Source organism: Dendropsophus ebraccatus, chromosome 3 (genome assembly GCF_027789765.1).
Source record: "Dendropsophus ebraccatus isolate aDenEbr1 chromosome 3, aDenEbr1.pat, whole genome shotgun sequence".
NCBI lineage: Eukaryota > Metazoa > Chordata > Amphibia > Anura > Hylidae > Dendropsophus > Dendropsophus ebraccatus.
Genome location: NC_091456.1, coordinates 77,427,367 through 77,449,095, shown reverse-complemented (window position 1 = coordinate 77,449,095; position 21,729 = coordinate 77,427,367). Strand labels below are relative to the sequence as shown.

Genomic DNA, 21,729 nt, shown 5'->3' with positions numbered 1-21,729 from the left:
CAGCTGTATACTTGTTCCTTAGCTGCATGCCAATTTAGTAATATCACATCTTTTAAGTTACAGGCATCCTGGATTTCTAGAGCTCTGTTGACACTTATGAGAGATGGTTAGACTATATTATTTTGCTGCATATTAGAACAGTGGGTTATAGTCAAGTATTGGAGTTAGGAGAGTATGTGGGTGGTAAGACTTGCTAGTGAAATATTTTATAGCAAAAAATCAAGAAGTAACAGTGGCAGTATTGAGTTATATGACATAACAATAGATAATATATTATTATTATTATTATTATTATTAACCCAGGTAACATAAAAATCACATTCATGGAGATCTACCAAATAAATCTGTTACACTTTGGAGGCTCTATTGACATCTTGATAGTTTGTCTCCTCTAAAAGCTCCTGTCTTGCACTGTTAGGCCACTCAAATTCTAACAAATCCAAACCATCCAAATGTGTTAAAAAGGATCCAAACAGAAGAAAGCAGAAAACATTCCATTACTTCCTAAAAGGTTACATTTAAGTAGATGTTTATGTTTATATCATAGTTCCCCCAGTAGAAATATTTCTGAGGGCCTCCACTCAGTTTATACAAAGGCTGTGCACATCCTCTTACAATTACAGCCTTAGGCTATGTTTCCACTTCGGTAACATATCTGGGGAAGGCAGCCGTAACTAGATCATGATCATTATTAGTGGCTGTCTACATTACGAGACGTTCGCCTTCCTCCAATATGGAAGTGGGAACACAGCCTTAATAATGCCATTTGTGAATCAGCCCATACTATTGATTGTCATTTTTACATCACAGTCTGAGCCGTCAGATGATCCTTTGGCGCTCTGACCTGAGCCTGGTAGTAGATGTTCTTATCCCAATAATGACAACATTGGGGCACGTTAGTTTAAGACCTGGGACTTCCTGTGTTTAGAGTCTTTGAAGAACACAGGAAGTGCCATGTTTTCCATGATAACAAAAATAAATAAATAATGTAAATTGCAAACTTGATCTATATCACACCTACTGTTGATTTAGATTTTGAAACTTGTAACGACAGTAACACTTTAAGGTAAGTTCTCACCAATTTATACCATGGCCACACCACAAGACCTGGCTTTTTTGGAGATGCTTTGGCCCACTTTTCGAAACAAAACAATTTGGCCCTTGTTGCTCTTATCCTCATCTTTGCCTATTGTTCTGCTTTCTACACATCGTCTTCAAGAACTGACTGTGCACTTGCTGCCTAATATATCCCAGGCCTTGACAGATGCTTTTGTACTAAAATAATAAATGTTATTGACTGAACCTGTTAGTGGTTTTGATGTTATGGTTGATTCCTTTCTTACGGTATGCTTCATTGCACCACTAGATGTATCTTACCATTCAGAAACTTCCTTAGTGTTTATTTAGCGTATAGAAATATCTTGACTGCTGCTGAAAAGAAAGCACATAAAATACGGCAATGTATCGTGAAAAAATATAAAGTGATAGTAGCAAGTGTACTACAGACCTAGGAATTGCCATTGTTTATTAACGTTGCAGCACAGAGCTAGAGGATCAACCTCAAGTCCCAGCATGCTTTGCCAATAGCTGAGTAAACTTGTCCTGGCAATTAAATGACTCATACTGATTCTTTATGAAATTGGCTGTAATGAATATCTTATTTGCTTTTCTGTTTTTATTTTTTTTTTCTCCTTCCATTGATTTTCTGCCAGAGCGCTTTCTTTTTTGTGAAATTTATGCTCTGTGTAAAACAAGTCTGTCATCCATATCAATACTTTCACATGTAGACAGGAGATTTCACCAAGAATAATTTATGGTGTGTCTGTATTCCCTTTTAGGCCCTAGGAAGCCTTTTGCAATATGTAACTTGGAATGTTTTTCTCCAGACTACTTTATGTGGTTTTTTAGTGCACCTTGGGCCCTAAAATGATAGGTGTAGACCACAAGTGCACATTAAAAGCGCACATCTCTCGTGCGTAAATCTGGTGAAATTGGAAATCTAGGATGTAGAAATCTCTCTGCAGCTGGTGAAGATTTTTTGCCATGATTTAAGCCCACTAGCAGGCTTAAAGGGGCAGTTCAGCAAAAAATATTTTCTTTCAAATCAACAGGTGCCAGAAGGTTGCCAATATTTATAATTTACTTCTATTAAAAAATCTCTTCCAGTACTTCCAGTACTTATCAGCTGCTGTATGCCCTGCAGGAAGTGTTGTATTCTTTCCAGTCAGGAGAGCAGGATAGGTTTTCTATGGGGATTTGCTACTGCTCTGGACAGTTCCTGATAAGGACAGAGGTGGCATCAAAGACCACTGTGTCAGACTGGAAAGAATACACCAGTTCCTGCAGGACATATAGCAGCTGATAAGTACTGGAAGGCTGGTGATATTTTTTATTAGAAGTAAATAACAAATCTCTTGCACTTTGTCACCAGTTGATTTCAAAGATTTTTTTTTTTTTGCTGAACTATAAATCATGATAATTAGGCACAAGTACGCCTTCTCTTTACATTTTTCAGGGTTGCACTGAAAAACAAACTTGGTTAAATCATTGATAGGTTACTAACAAATATTTTGTCTCCTGCACAAAAAGTACATGTTTTCCTCAGAGATAGCATGCATCACATAGAGAATTGAAAGGGTCAATGTAATCATGTCCTGACTTGACCCTCTCTTTAGTATGAAAAAGTAATATGCTCTGCTCCTCATGGTCCTAAATAACTATATACAGCTTGTCAAATGTAAGACTTGGACAACTCCAAGATTTACTGGAACTTGCTTATTTTTATTTTTATTATCTTGGGGAACATATCGGGGGAAGGCAACAGTCCTGTTGTATAAACAGCCACTAATAAAGATCCCCCAATCCTCCAATATTCTCACAAAGTGGGAACATAGCCACATAGCCATTTCTTTTTTAAATTACAGCTGTAAATAATGATCATTATTTTTACCTCCAAAATATTGGGTGAACATACCCTTAAAGGGGTTATCCAGCGCTACAAAAACATGGCCACTTGACTCTTGTCTCCAGCTTGGGCGGGGTTTTGCTGCTCAGTTTCATTGAAGGGAATGGAGCTTAACTGTAAACCGCACCTGAACTGGAGACAAGAGACGTGTTGTCTCTAAAAGAAGGTGGCCATGTTTTTCCAGCACAGGATAACCCCTTTAAGTTGCAAATGTTCATGGCAGGGATGGGGAACATTTGGCCCTCCAGCGGTTGCAAAGCTACAATTCCCATCATGCCTGGACAGCCAAAGCTTTAGATTACAAAGACGGGCAGCTAAACTAATAAGGGGAATGAAGCGTCTTAGTTATGAGGAAAGGTTAAAAGAATTAAAGTGACACTGTACCCACAATCTGACCCCCCCCCAAAACCGCTTGTACCTTCAGATAGCTGCTTTTAATCCAAGATCTGTCCTGGGGTCTGTTTAGCAGGTTATGCAGTTATTGTCCTAAAAAACAACTTTTAAACTTGCAGCCCCATGCCAACGGGCGTGGACGAGATTTTGTATGTATTAGGCTGGCACAACTTCTCTGTCCCTTCTCCCCGCCCTCCTTGTCATAGGACACAGATACTCCCGTTTGGCACGAGGCTGCAAGTTTAAAAGTTGTTTTTTAGGACAATAACTGCATAACCTGCCAAACGGACCCCAGGACAGATCTTGGATTAAAAGCAGCTATCCGAAGGTACAAGTGGTTTGAGGGGGTCAGTTTGTGGGTACAGAGTCGCTTTAAATTTGTTTATTATGGAGAAGAGACATTTAAGGGGAGATATGATTAACTTATTTAAATATATAAAAGGCCCCTACAAGAAATATGGGGAAAAGATGTTCAAGGTAAAACCCCCTCAAAGGACAAGGGGGCACAGCCTCCGCCTGGAGAAAAAAAGGTTCAATCACCGGAGGCGACAAGCCTTTACAATGAGAACTGTGAATCTGTGGAACAGTCTACCACAGGATCTGGTCACAGCAAAAACTGTAGAGGGCTTCAAAACAGGCTTAGACCAAACTAATATAAATGCTTATGTTTAGAAGCTATCATCATCCGTCCCCCTTCCCTGTATCCATCCCCTCCTTGGTTGAACTTGATGGACATGTGTCTTTTTTCAACCGTATTAACTATATATGTAACTATACACAACTATCTTTTCATGTCACACCATTTTGGATCAATTAGGGTACCAACACATGAACCTTCCCAATAACACATTTATGGTAAATTGCCATAGACTATAATGGAGAGTGTTTTCACACAACAATCTTTGCATGTCACATCATTTTGGATCAGTTAAGGTACCAACACATGTACCTTCCCAGTAACACATTTATGGCACAATGCATTAATAAATTATAAAAGTGTGTGGAAAAGAGGCCACTTTAATGTCTAACTGGTCATGTTAATATAATGTAATACATTTTCTGAATTACATGTGTTAAAAAATCTTTCTCATGGCTTAGCCCATACATGCACCTTTCCCCACCCATTTATTCAAGTATATGTGGTTATGCAGCAGTTCTTTACTAACTTCATGGTTGGAGCACTGCAGGGAAAACCTGTAGGCTGTGTTCTTACTATGTTTATTGGATAGTTTGGGGCAGTAGGCAGTACATCATTTTATTTATTTATTTAGTGCAGAAAGTCTATATTTTTCCCCTTGAGTTCTATTGACTAGGGGGCCCTAGTGGCAACACATAGTTATAATATATTAATTGTTACAGCTGTAAAATAAAGTGTTGGGCCATTTTTATTCCATCTGCTATGTATTTTCTCTCTTAATTTGCTACATATTTTGGGCTGTAAATTAAAAAAATATATAGTTGCTACAGCAGAAAATGTGGCTGCAGACATGGGTGAAAATCGGCTGTTTTTTTGTTGTTTTTGTTGCTTGTTAGTTTGTTTTGTTTTTAAAGGGCCCAATGCAAAAACTATTGGAATGTTCATACATTTTTGTGATGCAAATACCTCTTTAACACAGTATCATCCTTGCTCATTTATTGTTCATTGCAAATAGGAGGTACAATTACATAAATTAGTAGCAATATATAATAAAGATATGCTATAAAATAGCTATAACTCACAATAAAACATTTAATCAACAATTCCACTATACTGTCCTGTCAGGAAGTCCATATTGCAGGTACAGTAATATAAACAATATAGTAACATTTAACATGACATGGAACACAACATTCAGGGAATTGTACAACACCGAAATATTAAAACTTACAAATATATGAATATAGCTGGTAAAAGGAATAAAATAAATTAGGCTTATTTTTTATCAGCTTTCCAATGTAAAAATTACAACAATTAAATTAATAATTTTTGGAAGTGTCCTATAGCAGTTCATCTTTTTCTGAAATATTTTTTTTTGTAAATCAGAGAGTTTTATTAAATTTTTAGTTATACAAAGAAAGGTAACATACACCAGGAACAACCCCGGGAAGAGGTATACAGTGTGGAGTGAACAAGAGAGTGACCAAAACAGTCAATGTGCTCCGCATCGAGGCTGATCATCGTAAGTGCAATGTCCTTTGCGTAAAGTCCAGCCAAGGGAGGGGGGGGGGCTTTGGCATGAGGAAATATGGAAAAAGCCATCTGAGGGCCAACAGCCCATTAACCAGCGCTCTCAAGTCCTGTCGCTAACATATGATGACCTATGGCGCCTAGACACCCCCCAGGGGTAGCCGCCACCCCCACATCACCTATGAGGGGCAAGCCGACACGGGGACCGGGACAAGAGAAAGCATATACATATTACAAGGAATGTCCCATCCCATCCCCAAGCAGCATGCAAAGGACAGGGAGCCACCTCCGAGTCCAAAAAGGACACACAGAGGGCTATCCGCTAATTGATGAGGAGCAAAGGAAGAAAGGGGAGAGAAAGTAAAGAAGAGAAAGAAACAAGAGAAAAAGAACCACCATCAGGAGAGCATTCCACCAAGAACCAGGCAGCACCTGCTAGAAGGGGGGGGGGGGGAACACGCCACACACCCCAAGCAAGGTGACCAGTAATCAAGCTAGCCAGGTGGCGAGGAGTGGCCCGCTTCTATACGTCACCCAAGCCGACCACAGTCTGTCGACCGTACTTCCCCGGTCGTGTTCCTCTGCTGTCAAGGTTTCCATTCGGTAGAGGAAATTCAGTTCGGCAACCCACTCTGAGACCGATGGAGGGGTCGTTGACTTCCAGTGTCTGGGGATGACCGCGCGCGCAGCCGTGAGGAAATGGCGCAATAGGCCCTTTTTGACAGCAGTGGAAGACCCGGGGACTAAAGATAGGAGAGCGAGTCCGGGGGAGGGAGAGACAATCTTATCCGTTACCTGCGTATATATGGTAAAGACTGAGTCCCAAAAGGGCTTCAGGACAGGGCATTCCCACCAAATATGGAGCATGGAACCCACCTCTCTCTCGCAGCGCCAACACAGGTCCGAGGCGTCAGGGTAGCATTGATGTAACAACAACGGGCACTTGTACCAGCGAGTCAGGATCTTGAAATTCTTTTCTTGCGCGTGGCAAGCCACCGACATTTTATGTGTCAGAGTGTATATTTTGAGCTTGTCGGAGTCCGAAAAGGACACGCCAAGCTCCCTTTCCCACGCCTGCATGTAGGACGGCTCAGGGCCCGCGTCCGCATCCAGGAGTAAGCGGTAGAGCTGTGAGATGGTTTTAGTTGGAGGAGAAGACTCCAGCAGGAGGGACTCCAGGTCAGTCGGGGTGGTCACCAAGATGCCTTGAGGAAATTTGCTGCGTAAGAAGGCTGTCAGCTGTCTATACTCCAGCCATGACAGAGTCCTCTCCGGGCAGGTCGCTTGGAGGGCAGCAAAGGTGGGGAGCGCAGAGTTGGTCCCTAATATGTTGCCTAGCCTGGCACCCCCAGAGGACCCCCACCCCAGAAACGACGTCCTTCCGCACGCCGGGGGGAACGCAGGGTCGTCAAACAACGGGCTCATGATTCCAGACCTGTGGGAGAGAGCGTACTGGACAAGCAGCTTGTCCCACACCCTAAGGAAGTGACTCGTCAAGTATGGGAAGGTCTCAAGGTGCGGACGATTAATCGGAAAGATCCAAGGAAGTGATTGTAATGCGATGGGCGAGAGCTCGCTTTCTATCCTGACCCACTGTTTGCTTTCAGAGTTATGGAGCCAGTCCACTAGCCTTAGCAGGACCGCAGCCTTGTAATACAGGGAAAAGTCAGGGAGGCCAGCGCCTCCATTCAGTTTTGGTCTGGTGAGCGTTTTAAACTTAAGCCGAGGTCTTATCGGTCCCCACACGAATTTCCTCAATAAGGACTGAAGCTCCTTGAAGAACGAGACCGACACGGGTATGGGCAGTGCCTGGAATAAGTACAGGAACCGGGGCAGAACATCCATTTTAATGGCATGTATTCTATGTAGTGGTCTATTATACGCAGTGAGGTCCGATTTTGTACGAGCAAGTAAGGAGGTGTAATTCAGGGAGAACATTGTGGGCAGCTCGGCTGTAATCCAAACCCCCAGGTATTTGATGGCCGGGGTTTGCCACCGAAAGGTGAAGGAGACCCTTAAATGGGAAACCAAGCTAGGCGGGAGAGATATATTTAGCACCTCGGTCTTGCTATAGTTAGCCTTAAAATTGCTCACTTGGCCATATCGCTCAAACTCGCTAAGGATCGCGGGGAAAGAGACCATAGGGTTGGTGACGTAGAGCAGCAGATCATCCGCATAAAGTGCGATCTTATAGTGAGAGCGTCCGAGCTTAAGGCCCGATATGTCAGGGGAAGCGCGAAGAGCTACTGCTAGGTGCTCCATTACGAGGGCGAACAGCATCGGTGACAGCGGACACCCCTGGCGTGTACCGTTAGTCACGGGTAAAGGTGAGGAAAGAACTCCATTGACTCGCAACCTAGCCGTGGGGTTATCATAAAGCGCAGCGATCCTCTCCCGCATCCCGTCTCCCAGTCCAATCTGCCGTAGGGTGGAATGCAAGAAGGTCCAGTGCACCCGATCGAACGCCTTTTCAGCATCGACTGATATCAGACATGTGGGCGCGCCGGACCTCCTCGCATGAGAGATCAAGTTTTTCTGAAATATTTAAGCGGTGTTTGCCAGGACCAGACCTTCATAAAATAGTTTACACATTGAAATCCTTGAACTCATTGGCCTATTTCTGCTCACCTAACTATTAGTGAACTCTTGTTCAACCGTAACACTAACAATGGTACATCTCCAAGGAAATAGCTGCATTGCCAGAACCAAAGGAAACTATATGTGAAAGTTACATAAACTCAAAAATGTTCTGCATCCTGTTTTCATTTCAACCTGAACATTGATCTTGGCTGCATGCAATCTATGGTGAAAGTCATGCGGACAATAATATAAAAGAGTAAAAGCTAGCCTATGGGGATTAGACGAGGCATAACACTTTAAGAGAACAGAACTATGTGGTTTTACTTTGCTCTTTAGTATAGATGTGTTGATTTATCGAAGAGTGCATTTCTCCACTTTATGTGTAAAACTCATAGAGCTGTGAAGCTATAGTTTGTTGGCTATATAGAGGGTATGTGGTCCTTCCTTGTAATTTAGTTCAGCAATTTGTCTAAACGAATGCTTCTTTGGACACATATAGGATTTAAATTTACTATATTTTTTCTCAAATTACTAGTATTTAATCTTGAAAATATCTCATTGTATAGTGACAGGCTATAGTCCCACATTAGGCTGAGGCTAAACACAAATGGTTAAAGGGTACCTATCCATTAAACAAACTTCTGATATGTCATAGCAACATGTTTGAGGTTTGTAACGCTAGGGTCTGGGTGCTGAGACCCCCGCGAATCGTCAGAATGAAGGGGCAGACATGTGCAGCAGCACGCACTCTGTCTCTTTATTTCTGTTTCACTGATAAAGTAGGGGTGTACAGAAATATAATGAAGCCCTATGGAACTTCTGATCCCGTGATTACCAGTGGTTCCATAGGGCTCCATTATAATTCCTTCCACTGCTACTTTAGCAGTGAGATGGAGATCAAATAGCAGAGCGCAAGTTTCTGCGTGTGTCTGCTCCTTTATTCTAACAATCTGAGGGTGTCTCAGCACCCAGACCCCAACCATTACAAACCTCTAACATGTTACTATGACATTCTATCTATCTATGACTATCAGAAATTTGTTTAAATGACAGGTACCCTTTAAGGCATGGGTCTCCAAACTGCAGCCCTCCAGCTGTTGCAATACTATATTTCTCATCATGCCTGGATAGCCAAATCCAAAGTTTTAGCTGTCCAGGCATGATAGCAATTGTGGTTTTGCAACAGCTGGAGTGTCGCAGTTTGGAGACCCATGCTTTAAGGCCACAACCACACAAAGGGGGAGATTTATCAAACTGGTGTTAAGTAGAATTGTCTTATTTGCCCCTAGCAACCAATCAGATTCCACTAATTATTCCTCACAGATTCTTTGAAAATTTTTTAACATTGTGTGAACAGATCCTTTCTGTGTTTTTAATCCACTCCTGGTTTTGGTTGCAATATGAGGACCACAATACTGACTGAAATATATGTAGTGTGAACCCAGCCTTAAAGTGTGATTTTATAATGCTAATTTTGGAGCTAGAACACCTGTTAAGAGAGTAGGTGGGGTGGAAGTCGTCCTCCACAGCAAAACACATTTACTATAACTTACACCAGTAAATTGTGGTAAATTATAGCAGAAATGTTCACCAGCTATGAAGGTAACACACTTAATAAATCATTTTCCCCATTGAGTTGCATGCAACTTTATGCCCAATGAGAACTCAAACTGTCACTTAATAGTTACAATCTTGCTACAGAATGTCTGTGTGTAGCCTTAGCCTTATTAACTCAGGATTGGCTCTCATTTTATTTTTTATTGTCTATTTATAAAATATAAGTAATTTTAGTAAATTATTTAAAGTGTCACTGTAGTTATAACTTTCAAAATCTAAATCAACAGTAGATGTGATATAAAGCAAGTTTGCAATTTACATTCATTATTTATTTGTTGTAATCATGCTGTTAAACAAAGCTATACATACCAGAAATCCAGGTCCAGTCTCCTAAAGGCAGATTTTCTGACTTGTGCTGGTTGAAAAAACAGACAAAACACAAGAAGACAGTACAGAGAGTCACAGCTCAATATCTCCCTCAATCACATGACTGCCTTCTCTCTGTGAGCGCTCAGATGGCCTGGGATACACAGGACTGCCTGTTTTTTTTTACTGTTTCCTGTTTGTTTTTTAGAAAAAAAAAAAGAGTAAAAAAAAACAGGAAGTGCCGTGTTTTCCATGATAACTAAAAAAATAATGAATGCAAGTTGCAAACTTGCTTTATATCACATCTACTGTTAATTTACATTTGAAAGTTATAACAACAGTGACACTTTAAGGTACCGGTATTTGATTAGCATAATCGTACCGGTATTTGATTAGCATAATCAGGCGTCTTCTGTGTAAAAATCCCTAATAAGATACTTTTGGATACTTTTTTTGCAACAGATAGCTAGAACACATATACATATAAAATATATCTGTTTGCTGTTTTCTTATTAGGTGGATGGTTACATCATGGTCAACATGTTCACAAAGCTGTGGAAGGGGTGTCCAGACTCGTCGGGTAACATGTCAGAAGATGACTGGTGGAGGCATCTCAGTCCCAGTGTCAAATGATGTCTGCATATTGTCTGCAAAACGTCCTGTTGACAGTCAGAGCTGCAGCAGACAGCTTTGTGTAGAATGGGTCACATCTTCATGGGGACAGGTAAGAAAACAAAAATGGAAAACTGAACTACATTAACAAGAGATCTGATCCCACACCCTAAATTGTGCTGCATCTCAGCCAATATGAGTGAATGGGATTGCACTGCAAACCATAAGTGGCTACAACCAGAACCTGATAACATAATAAATCCCCTTGTAAGCCTCATAAATAAGTAGTTCTCCTAATTCCCCACAGCTTAATTGTGTACAACATATTCTCAGTTACTGATCACACCCCATTAGAGTTCAGCCTTGAGATCTCTATGAAAAGAAATACATCTAAGGTCATAACACAAACATATTATAGGGTCCAGTTCACTTTCCAATGCATAATATCAGTAAGAGGTAGATGCAACAAGCCTCTAAGCATCTTCAGTATTCCATATTAAGCATACAGTGTAAGGAAGTTTTCAGAAGAGGAATAAAAGCATTTTAATTGGAAACATAAACATATATGTGTGCTGTCAAATGTGCATTTGTTTTCTGTACAGTGTAGCCTTTAATGTCTCAAACTATGCCCCCAGGCATTTGGATGAGGTTTGTTTGTTATTTCTTGACCATATTTTATGTGTTCTTGAGCCAGTTGAACTGACAGAGGCATCACAAGGTGTCAAGTGAGCCATGGCTATGTTGTGCTTCTTCATGTGCTGTGCATGTGTTTTTATGCATACTTTTGGACTTTCCTTTTGTGGTCTTGACTTAATTCCCTTTATAGCATAGGTAAAAAGATTATTAAAAAGGTAAAAAGTTATTCCCTTGGTTGTATTCTATGCTTCACTGTGTTAAATTGGACATAATAATGTAGGATGTAAAAAATAGTTTTCCAGTATATGGGATACTGAATACTGAAATGCAAATGAATGATTCATGCACACAGATGTACTCTATACAATACTGTAAAGAATCATGCACCATCCTTACATTGGATGCCATAATAAAAAAGGTGATGTATATACAATATAATAAAGGGCTCTGTGCGCATGTATCATGACTGAATCAAGGTAGGAGGTAAAGCTCAAGCAATGGGGGTCTGCCAACCACCCCACAGGAGTAATAGCAGATACTACAGTCCAGATAAAAGTTTTAACTTAAATTGTTACTCGGTTTTGTAACAGTTCAGCAGATCACTTAGAATGGATAGTGGTTCTAGTCCTGACAATACTTCATCAAAATTCAGACTGCTCTCACTTAGCTTACTCAGATCAGTGCTCTTTACACACATTGTCTGCACTGTAGTCCCATGGGAAAACTCCAGGTGCACACCTTGGTCATTGGCCTCTCCTAGCACCTCCTTGTCTTGGCTGTGGTCGTCCAGAAGTCAGCATTCTAGCATCTGTCAATGATCACTGTCTTTGCCACTGCCTCTCTCTTTGGGTATGTGCACACTACGGAATCCCGATAAAGCACCCATCGCGAACACCGCAGCTCGCAACTGCTCGTGGACTCTGATACACATGAGTCCCGAACCAAAAAAACATCACTGTGCCAGTCAGTGAACACAATCCCCACAAAAGCGTGTGCAAGCAGAGAAGAGGGGCTCTGCCTGCGCATGCTTTGCGGGGATTGTGTTCACTGACCGGCACAGTGATGTTTTTTGGTTAGGGACTCATGTGTATCAGAGACCTGCACGTTGGTACATGAGGCAATATGGTTTGATCAAATTATTTACTAACCTCTGATGTTGGTTTGTAAATGTAGCTGAACAAGCTTTCGTGTCAACCATGGCTGCGATGTGAAGCCATTTCTGTCTTTTTGGCTTGTGCAGTTTCCATTCTATGATTTGACAGATTCCGCCCAACCCGAAGAATGAACCCACTTATTCTTCAGGCAGAGGACGGAATCTGTGAAACGATAGAATGAATTCTATGGGAGCACCGGAGAAGCGCATGGCCATCAGAGTCCACGAGCGGGTGCGAGCTACGGAATCCGTGGCGGGTGTTCCGTCGAGATTCCGTAGTGTGCACATTCCCTTTTTAGCACCTACCATCCTCCAGTAGCCTCTGACTAGACACACATAAGCCAACCTTTCATGACCTGCAACTTAGACACTGACTTTAAAACACTCTGTCCAGGTGCAGGAGATGGCCCTATACAGGGGCAAACACAGACTGCTTCAGCCCCCTGTGCAAAATATTTACTTGGGCACTGTGATCTTCTAGTGGTCCCCTCAGTCGTCTCTTCCTGCTCTGCGTGCATGAGTGACGTCACTCGTGCATTGGAGCACATGAAGGAAAGAGAGGTACTTTTTGTGGCCAGAAGCAAAATTCTGCCTCTGGCCGCAAGAGAGATTGAGAGGCAGCTAATAGATCCTTTTACAAGAAAAGAAGTGTCTGTGTGAACAGTGTTCAATGTCCCATAGATATCTCTCTCACTGATATGTCTATGGTCCAATGTGCTCCCAGTTAATCAGGCTGCCACATGCCTGCTTGTCTACATGTATATGATAATACTGGTGCACAGTAATCAATTGCAAAGAATCTTGTAACTTCTCATATATCCAAAAGAAAAAAAGTGTTTGACTTACGTTTTGTCATTCATTTCTTTGTTTTATTCTTTGAAATATTCACATTCTGTTTCACAATGGTAGCGTGGGCTCTCTCAGGTGTGCATTAACTGGAGTGGGCGTGCCTTACAGCCGTGACGCGACGTTTCGGGGTCGCCCCCTTACTTGAAAAAGACAACGAGAGATTGTTGAAACGTTGCATCTGTTTGTTCACCATCTTTGGAATAAAATACACTTTTGTACTATCTGAGCTGGTGTGCTGTGGACTCTCCATCAAATATATATATATTACATACAAGTCTATGATTTGCTCTTTAGCTCTGCTTATACTCAAGCGTCCCTTCACTATAGATGTTCAGAATGTGATTGTGATATTAGCCTGGGAGCTAACTTAGTGATTACATATATTAGAGAGCAGACTTTTGGATTGCATACTCTCAATCTTGCATCATGCGAAATTACAAAAGGGAGATTACAATCCCAATGGTAAAGAGATTGATGTATTCGCTTCCAAATTGAAGTGAGCAGATGGCCTTGCTCCACCCCTGACAGTACATCACTAAGAAGCAATAGGAATTTGGCTCTCCATAAACAACTGTTTTGTTATCTGCATCAAAGATGTTCATAAAGATTTTTTATCTTACTACATTATGTTTTACACATCAGCACATGAGGTTGAAAGCTTAACATACTGCTCACAAATAAAATACTTGTATCTTTTTGTGCAGTGTCATGGACCATGCATAGGACCACGAACAGCTGTACAGCATAGGCAGGTCTACTGTCAAACACGCGATGGAACCATTGTATCTCCAGAACAGTGCCAGATCTTACCCAGGTAATCAGTGAGGTTAATATAGTATTTTGGTATTTTGCTGTGGGGTATTTACTATAAACTGCACAAGGTATTGGTATAAAAATAATAATAACAATAACAATAATAATAATAATAATAATTATTATTATTATTATTATTATTATTATTATTATTATTTGTATATGTACACATTAACCTGTGTTCCTATGTTTTTGACATCATTACACTAGCATATCTGGTTTAAATTGCCCTGTAAATGAACTCTGAATAGGATAAACATGCTCAATTTCATCTAGTGATTTCCTGAGGAGAATGTCGGGATGCTTTAGGTTTTCTAGCAATCAGACTGTAAGCCCTTTAAGCCACCAAGTCTTTAGAGTAATTTGCTCATATCTGAGGTCCCAGTGTACAATTGTGTCCACTTGTTTCTATAATTTAATGGGCCTGTATTCTGTAGTTGTCGTTGTTCTTAGAGACTGGATTGCAATAAGGAAGTATAATGTATTTTGATAAAACAAAAAGATACATAGATAGCTGTAATAAGCTAATGGTTGTTGCCATTATGGTATAATCAAATGTAAGTATCCAGTAGTAGCAGCACCAAGATGAATTCCAATGGTACTGTATTTGTAGGCAAGAACCTGTAGAATTCTAGAGTTTATAACAGAATGCATACCAGCTGACAATACAACAAAGAGACAGGATGCATGGAGAATAAAGTCATGGTTGTGCATCTGGTGTCTTATTGAAGAGATTCTTGTCCTCCATCTCCTTGCCTCCTCCCACCTGTATACAGCCATACAGAGGCAGCTGTCATTCATTAGTGAGGAAGGCTGGAAGATGATGGCTTCAGGGGCAGCACTCTACTCATGAACACACTGTACGGCTAGGCACAAGACTAACATATTATGGCATAATATTTCTAACCTTTGTGTATGAGTACTAGTGATATGGTACCAATGAACGAGGCATACTGTTATACTGAAATACCCACTGTAATATCGTCCTTATCTTTTATCCTATCCTATATTATATAGTAGTCAGAAGCTTATAAATAACTTTGTATGCGCACCAAGGAATTTTTCTTGAACTTTTTTTTTTTATAAAAAGTTACATTTTGTGATTTACTAAAAGTGAACAGTTTTTATTTTTTATTTTTTATCCAGGCCACTCAGTACACAAAACTGCTTGGCAGACACATGCAGTGTACAGTGGAGAGTCTCTTCTTGGACCCTCTGTACAGCTACTTGCGGAAGCTATGGATTCCAATCCAGACGTGTTGAATGTGTTCATCATCGAACTGGCAAGTCTGTCCAAGATCATATGTGTTCCTGGAGACCCCGGCCTTCTAACTGGCAACGCTGCAACATGGCACCTTGTGAGAATGGTATGAGCTGTAAGGGCTGGATTTACTAAGGTACGATTTAAGTGGGTTTCAAGGTTCCTTGTCACAGTTCCCCAAATTGCTGGTAAAAGAATGACAATAGTGTGGAAAATACCTTGTTTTACAGCAACAGTCTTTAAGTGTCATTGCCACTTAAACTCATCATTCACTGGTTGTATCTGTGGCACACAGCTTTCCAGTGATTTGTATCCAATTTGCCTGCCATTTGAGAAAGTGTGTATAATGCATAGTTTCATTTTCACATCCCACCAACATCGCACCTTAGCAAATGCAGCCATGTGTAAATTCACTGATGCCAGTATTACTTGTACTAAGTTACTTTAGTTGTGTTATAAAACCAAACTTACACTTGAAAAATTAAATAACATGGAAATGACAAGGAGGGGGCAGGTTAGTCAATGGAAACTTTTTTCTCTGATGAATAAAATGGTGGTCGATTTGTCCCGTACCCACTATTGTCTCAGTTATGTAGACAGATATTCTTTTTTTTTAAATTGACCAGGGTCATAAAGAAAAAAAACTGTATTCACTTGCCCTATTGACCAAGACCACATTTTCAGCTGGGCCCAGTCCCCACTTCTCTCTATTTCCTGGTCCCAATCAGCCAGTGACCCACCACAATGTTGACCTGCCTCAGCCAGTGATTGGCTGAGGTTCAGACCAGGAAGTAGTAAGTAGTAAGAGACCTAGTGCGTGTGTGATGGGATTGGGAGGTAAATTCAGTTTTTTTTCTCATTTTTATTTTAAGCCTGTTCTGTCTACTTTTGCAAAAACAAAAGCACCTAGATAAGATTTCACTGTCTCCAAATTTCGATCGTACAGCAATCACAGAAATCAGAAAAAATAAAGGCACAGTAAAATGTTCAGCAAATAATGGTGCCATAATTTAAAAAGTAGCATAACATGAAACATTTTATAATGCTTGCCAGAAACGTGGCAATATTAAGAAAGATGATTCTAAGCAAAATAGGGGTTCTAACACATATATCCTATTGAACTCAAGAGACACTACTTTTGCTTACCAACCACACTGGCTTCAGGGTTGTTTTCTGTAAAGGGTGGACCATCCGTGAGCAGTTTCAGTGCCTTCATTGTTACTGATTAGCTGTGCCCACCGGGGTTATCTGACATAGCAAAGTTAGCATCAGATGTGTATTGCATACATATAAGTAAAGAAGTACAAATGAGCTGTTTATAAGTAAAGCAAATTACATCCCTGTGAAGTTCTGTTCCTCCATGGATCTGATCACTTCCTTGATGCGCTATGTTACATTCACTCTTGGATGATGCCTGTATACGTAACTAAAGGCAAAGGCATTGTATTTACATTGTATTTACTATTATTGAGAGTTACTGTAATGTGTTTTTTCCCATTTTTTCTTCTAGTTGACTGCAGAGATACAACCAGGTACTGTGAAAAAGTGAAACAGCTGAAGCTTTGTCAGCTCGCACAGTTTAAATCTCGCTGCTGTGGGACTTGTGGGAAAGTGTGACGACCCATTGAGAAGCCTAACTTTGCTTTAGCTAGGGAAGAAGACGTGAAAAAACAGAGCTGATCCTCAGGCTTGTGAAGATCCTGTGATTGTACTTATATGTGCGCTATTTTGCCCTTAAAAGGATGCGACAAGGTTATCTTCTATCTGTCGGCAGGATGTACCCAATTCGTTCTCATGATCATGACTGAGGAAATGCGATAAGGACACCAAGCACAAATACATTTGGTTGCATCATGGACCTTACTTATGAGGATGCTGCGACCTTCAAAAGGATTGTCAAGCAACATAGGAACAAAGGGATTAGGATGGGACACAAATGGTTTGGTGAAAAATGGACACCTCTGGATGTATATGTATTGTTATTTTTGTAATTTTTATTCCATTTTTTGTTGTGCTTTCTCTGTCACCCCACTATGAAACACAGAGCACTGCACAATGATGCACACTACAGGAACTGAAGCTGGGACCAATCATCTACTGGATTAAATGCAAGCAAATCTAAAAGACTAAATTGCCTAAACAATCATAGGAAGAACAACAGCATTGCTTACTAGTGGGCCTGTTTCTCGCACAGATGTAACTTTAATGACAAGGGTTATGCGCATGACCCATCATTCAACGACCTGTGAAGTTCATAAATCATATCTTCTCAGTACAAGGTATATAGAATTTGAGACTACCAACATAAGGCAGAGTCTGAAATATTTACCAGCACTTTAAAGAGTGTGATGCTTAAGAATGACAAACAAGGCAAACAGAAATGTGCAAATCTAAAACAATAGAAAATGTTAGTGGGAGAAAAGAGAATTATTTAAGCTTTTATTAGCACTTTGTTACTTGTACATTTTGATGCCTCTGGGCTAGATTATTTTATTTTTTAAATTCGTCAAGGGTTTTTCCACTAAACCTAAACTGTGAGTTACATTATTGGTCGCATATCAGTGTCAGAGCAATACTGACATCTATATCGGATACAGACAGACAGACATGAGGGCAGACGGCAGTAAGCAGCCAGAGGAGTATCATGTCCCACAAACTGGAATACATCTGTTTCTCAATTTATGTAGTTTTCTCCCTATATTCTAATGTAGAATTTAATGTTTAGAGAGCACTTTAAGGGAGGGTTTACTCATAACATATCCACAGAGCATTTCACACTGTAAGTTTGAAGCGAAATGCTCTGTGGATCCCTTCACTGTCACTTTCAATGAGATTACATCCTCGCAGCAGAATTGAGTATGTAAAAGGCAGCCCCTTAACCAACGGCGGATACATCATGTGTAAACCCACCCTAAGGGAGGAACCATTTTTTTATAATTTTTAAAAAATATATATTACTTCAATAAAGTGTTATGTTACAAAGTAATATAACTTTATTAAAGCAATATATTAAAAAATTATTTTTAAAAAAATCAGTACTCCTGGAGTACCCCCTAAAATTCCTGAAGTACTCATTTTTGGATAGGAGCAAAGATGAGCAGAACCCGAGCACTCTCGACCTCTGGACCTGAATGCTCTGCATTTGATTACTGGTGGCTGAAGAAGTTGGATACAGCCCTAAGGCTGCCTGGAAAACATGGATACAGCCTTATCCTATGTGCACACTATCTAAAAACAATGGGCATATTTCATAACAATGGCCATTGTTGTGCAAAAAATGGTCATTATTTCTCAAATAACGGCCGTTGTTTTCACAACAACGGCTGTTGTTATAAAATACGTCCATTGTTAGGAAATACAGACCAGTTATGAAATTGTTTTTACATAGTGTGAAACTAGCTATAGGCTGTATCCATGTTTTCCAGGACTCCCTAGGACTGCATCCAACTTTCTCAGCCACCAGTAATTATTTGCCGAGCATGGTCAAGGTTTGCTCATCTCTAGTTAGGAAGAAAGCCAGACATAAATCATTACTACAAAGCCATGCCATTCATAGAAATTTTACCTACTTTTGCTTTTGAATTGTGAAAGAAAGATACTGTGGCCAGAAGAACCCAGGAAGAACATGTTAACTCCATACATATAAAAAATAACTTTACTGCTTTAGTCTGGTCTCCACATTGTCTTAAATAGTTCCACTGTCCTGTGATTCCTTCTCTTGAATATGCAGTGGGTTGACTAATAGCTGCATATTCCAAGCTTGTAGCACCTCAGAGTCAGTTCAACTCATCTGCTAACCTAGAACACAAAATTAAGGGTACTTAAATAGAGGTTGGATACGCTGTGAATTTATTTTAGATTTTCCACATAGACTTCAATGGGGAAGTCAACATTTTTCATAAATCTGCAATAATTTGTTATTGTTGCAGATTTGGCTGAGGAAACCCGGTAGATCTGCTGCAAAATTCATAAATCTACTACCTAGTTTTGGTCATTTTACATTTAAAAAAAAGTCAGTTTCTTTAATGTTTCTGATGTGTCTCTGGTACTTTTTTGTCCATTTAGGCCAGGGATGGGGAACCTTTGGCCCTCTAGCTGTCGCAAAATTACAATTCCCATCATGCCTGGACAGCTGAAGCTAAAGCTTTTGCTGTCCAGGCATGATGGGCATTGTAGTTTTTAACAGCTAGAGGGCCGAAGGTTCCCCATCTTTGATTTAGGCTTCAAAGCACTTGAAAATTGCAAGCAGAGACCTGATTTGTATAATATGTTTAAAAAGGTGACAAAAAAGCTCAATAGCACAAAACTTGCATTGAAGTGACCCAAAAGCAACAAAAAAAAAACATATGAAGGCATATTTGAAGCCTCACAGTGTCACTGTTGTTATAACTTTCAAAATCTAAATCAACAGTAGATATAAAGCAAGTTTGCAATTTAATTTTATTTATTTTTTTGGTTAACATTCTTTAAAACAAAGCTATACTTACCAGAAATCCAGGTCCAGTGTCCAGAAGGCAGATCTTTAGTCTTGTGCTGGATGAAAAAAAGAGACTAAACACAGGATTTCAGGCCAGTACAGAGAGTCACGGCTCAATGTGTCCATCAATCACATGACTACCTTCTCTGTGGGAATGCAGATGACCTGGGAAACACTGGACTTCCTTTGTTTTGACTCTTTGGGAAAAAAAAAGGAGTCAGAACACAGGAAGTGCCATGTTTTCCATGATAACTATAAAAAAAAAATAATGTAAATTGCAAACTTGCTTTATATCACATCTACTGGTGATTTAGACATTGACACTTTAAAATATTCTGTGTGAATGTAGCCTAATATCTAGTTTGTATATTACTAAGGCCCAAGGACCAAAAGCCCATCTGCCACATAAGAAGACATCAGTAAATATAAATGGACCTGAATAGTAAATGGGGTCTCTGTTTTATTGATTTTACATGGGGTCCTCAAGCTTTACATTATGCCTCTATGTGTCACACCCAGATTATATTACCTGACACAGACAACAGTAAATTCTGCCTATTTGCATCTATGTTTGGTTAACCAAAAAAACATATAGGGGGAGATTTATGAAATGGTGTAAATATACACCTGGTGTAAACTGCCCACAGCAACCAATCACAGCTCAGCTTTCAGCTCTGGTAGAATATAAGAGGAGCTGTGATTGGCTGCTGTGGGAAGTTTACACCAGGTGTATATTTACACCCTTTCATAAATCTCCCCCATAAGGCATAATCTCGTTATTAATGCACACCCTATTTTTTAATTTATTGATTCCACAATTCCTGTTCTCACAAAAAAAATGTAATTTGAATGTCAACCATAATCATGGTCTAGTCCAGTTACTGTCTCTGTGGTGCCTTGGAGCTACAGAGATGCATTGAAACTTATCAATGAATAAAAACCTTATTTAAGTTATAATTATCATTACAGAAATACAAATAATTGCATCTGAAACCACTGTAACATCTTACTATACCCTTTTCCTAATATAAATGCACGCGATACGGCCACTTTGTAAAAGACGTTCTGTGCACAAAGTGTGTTTTGCCAAGATACATTATTATTGATATAAAATGTTTATGTATGTATAGCTTTTGTTTGTATTTATTAGAATTTCTTGTACAAAAAAAGTGCAATATTAATAATTGTACATTGTTTTTCAGATAAAATTATTTTTGGGACTTTTTATGACTTGGTGTTACATTTATTGTGGTAATTTCATGTGTTTCTGATAGAAATGAAACACCTGGTGAAGCTTTGCTATGAAAGACCAAAGGGTGAACAAATACGTCCATGCAGTATGGAAGTATGGATTCCTTCATAGCTATTTTTACCTATCTGTCTAATGAAATGCAGAACAGACCTCCTTGCGTGTATAGAAAAAAACCTTTTCATCTGTTGGTTATTAGGGATGTCTCTCATTAGCACAACATTCAAGAAGAAGATGATGGCTTAGATAAATCTGCTGTAGTATAGACGATCCTTCCCTGGCACATGCTCAGAAAAATAGTTTCAGAGTTGTTTCTCCTTATGGAACTATGATGAAATGATACTGTTGTGGAAAAATAAGCATACAGTATCTATCTATTAATCTGCCCTCCCCAAACCGCTGGTACCTTCGGATGACTGATTTTAATCCAAGATCTGTCCTGGGGTCCGTTTGGCAGGTGATGCAGTGATTGTCCTAAAAACAACTTTTAAACGTGCAGCCCTGTGTCAAATTGGCGTGGCCTAGAGTGTCTATGCCTTAACCTTGCAATGCCCCTCCGTCCCTCCTCCCTACCCACTTCATTATTAGGAAAGGCCCTGGCAGAATTTCTCCTATTCCTCACTTGTCTGAGCACTTCACAAGTGCCTTAAC

The 21,729-nt window shown here is 40.0% G+C and overlaps 1 protein-coding gene across 3 annotated transcripts in view; it reads left to right on the top strand.

Moving 5' to 3' along the window:
* Window positions 1–19,446, top strand: part of ADAMTSL1 (ADAMTS like 1) — a 526,103-nt gene extending 506,657 nt beyond the window's left edge. For 2 of the 3 annotated variants that reach the window (XM_069962058.1, XM_069962057.1), the window contains exons 26-29: window positions 10,545–10,752; window positions 13,983–14,092; window positions 15,238–15,458; window positions 16,863–19,446. In XM_069962058.1, the coding sequence (XP_069818159.1) occupies window positions 10,545–10,752; window positions 13,983–14,092; window positions 15,238–15,458; window positions 16,863–16,969 (646 nt within the window). In that variant the 3' untranslated portion in view covers window positions 16,970–19,446. Of the gene's footprint in view, window positions 1–10,544; window positions 10,753–13,982; window positions 14,093–15,237; window positions 15,489–16,862 lie in introns of all 3 variants that reach the window. The other variant, XM_069962059.1, reaches the window with a different exon arrangement.
* Window positions 19,447–21,729: the final 2,283 nt, after the last annotated feature.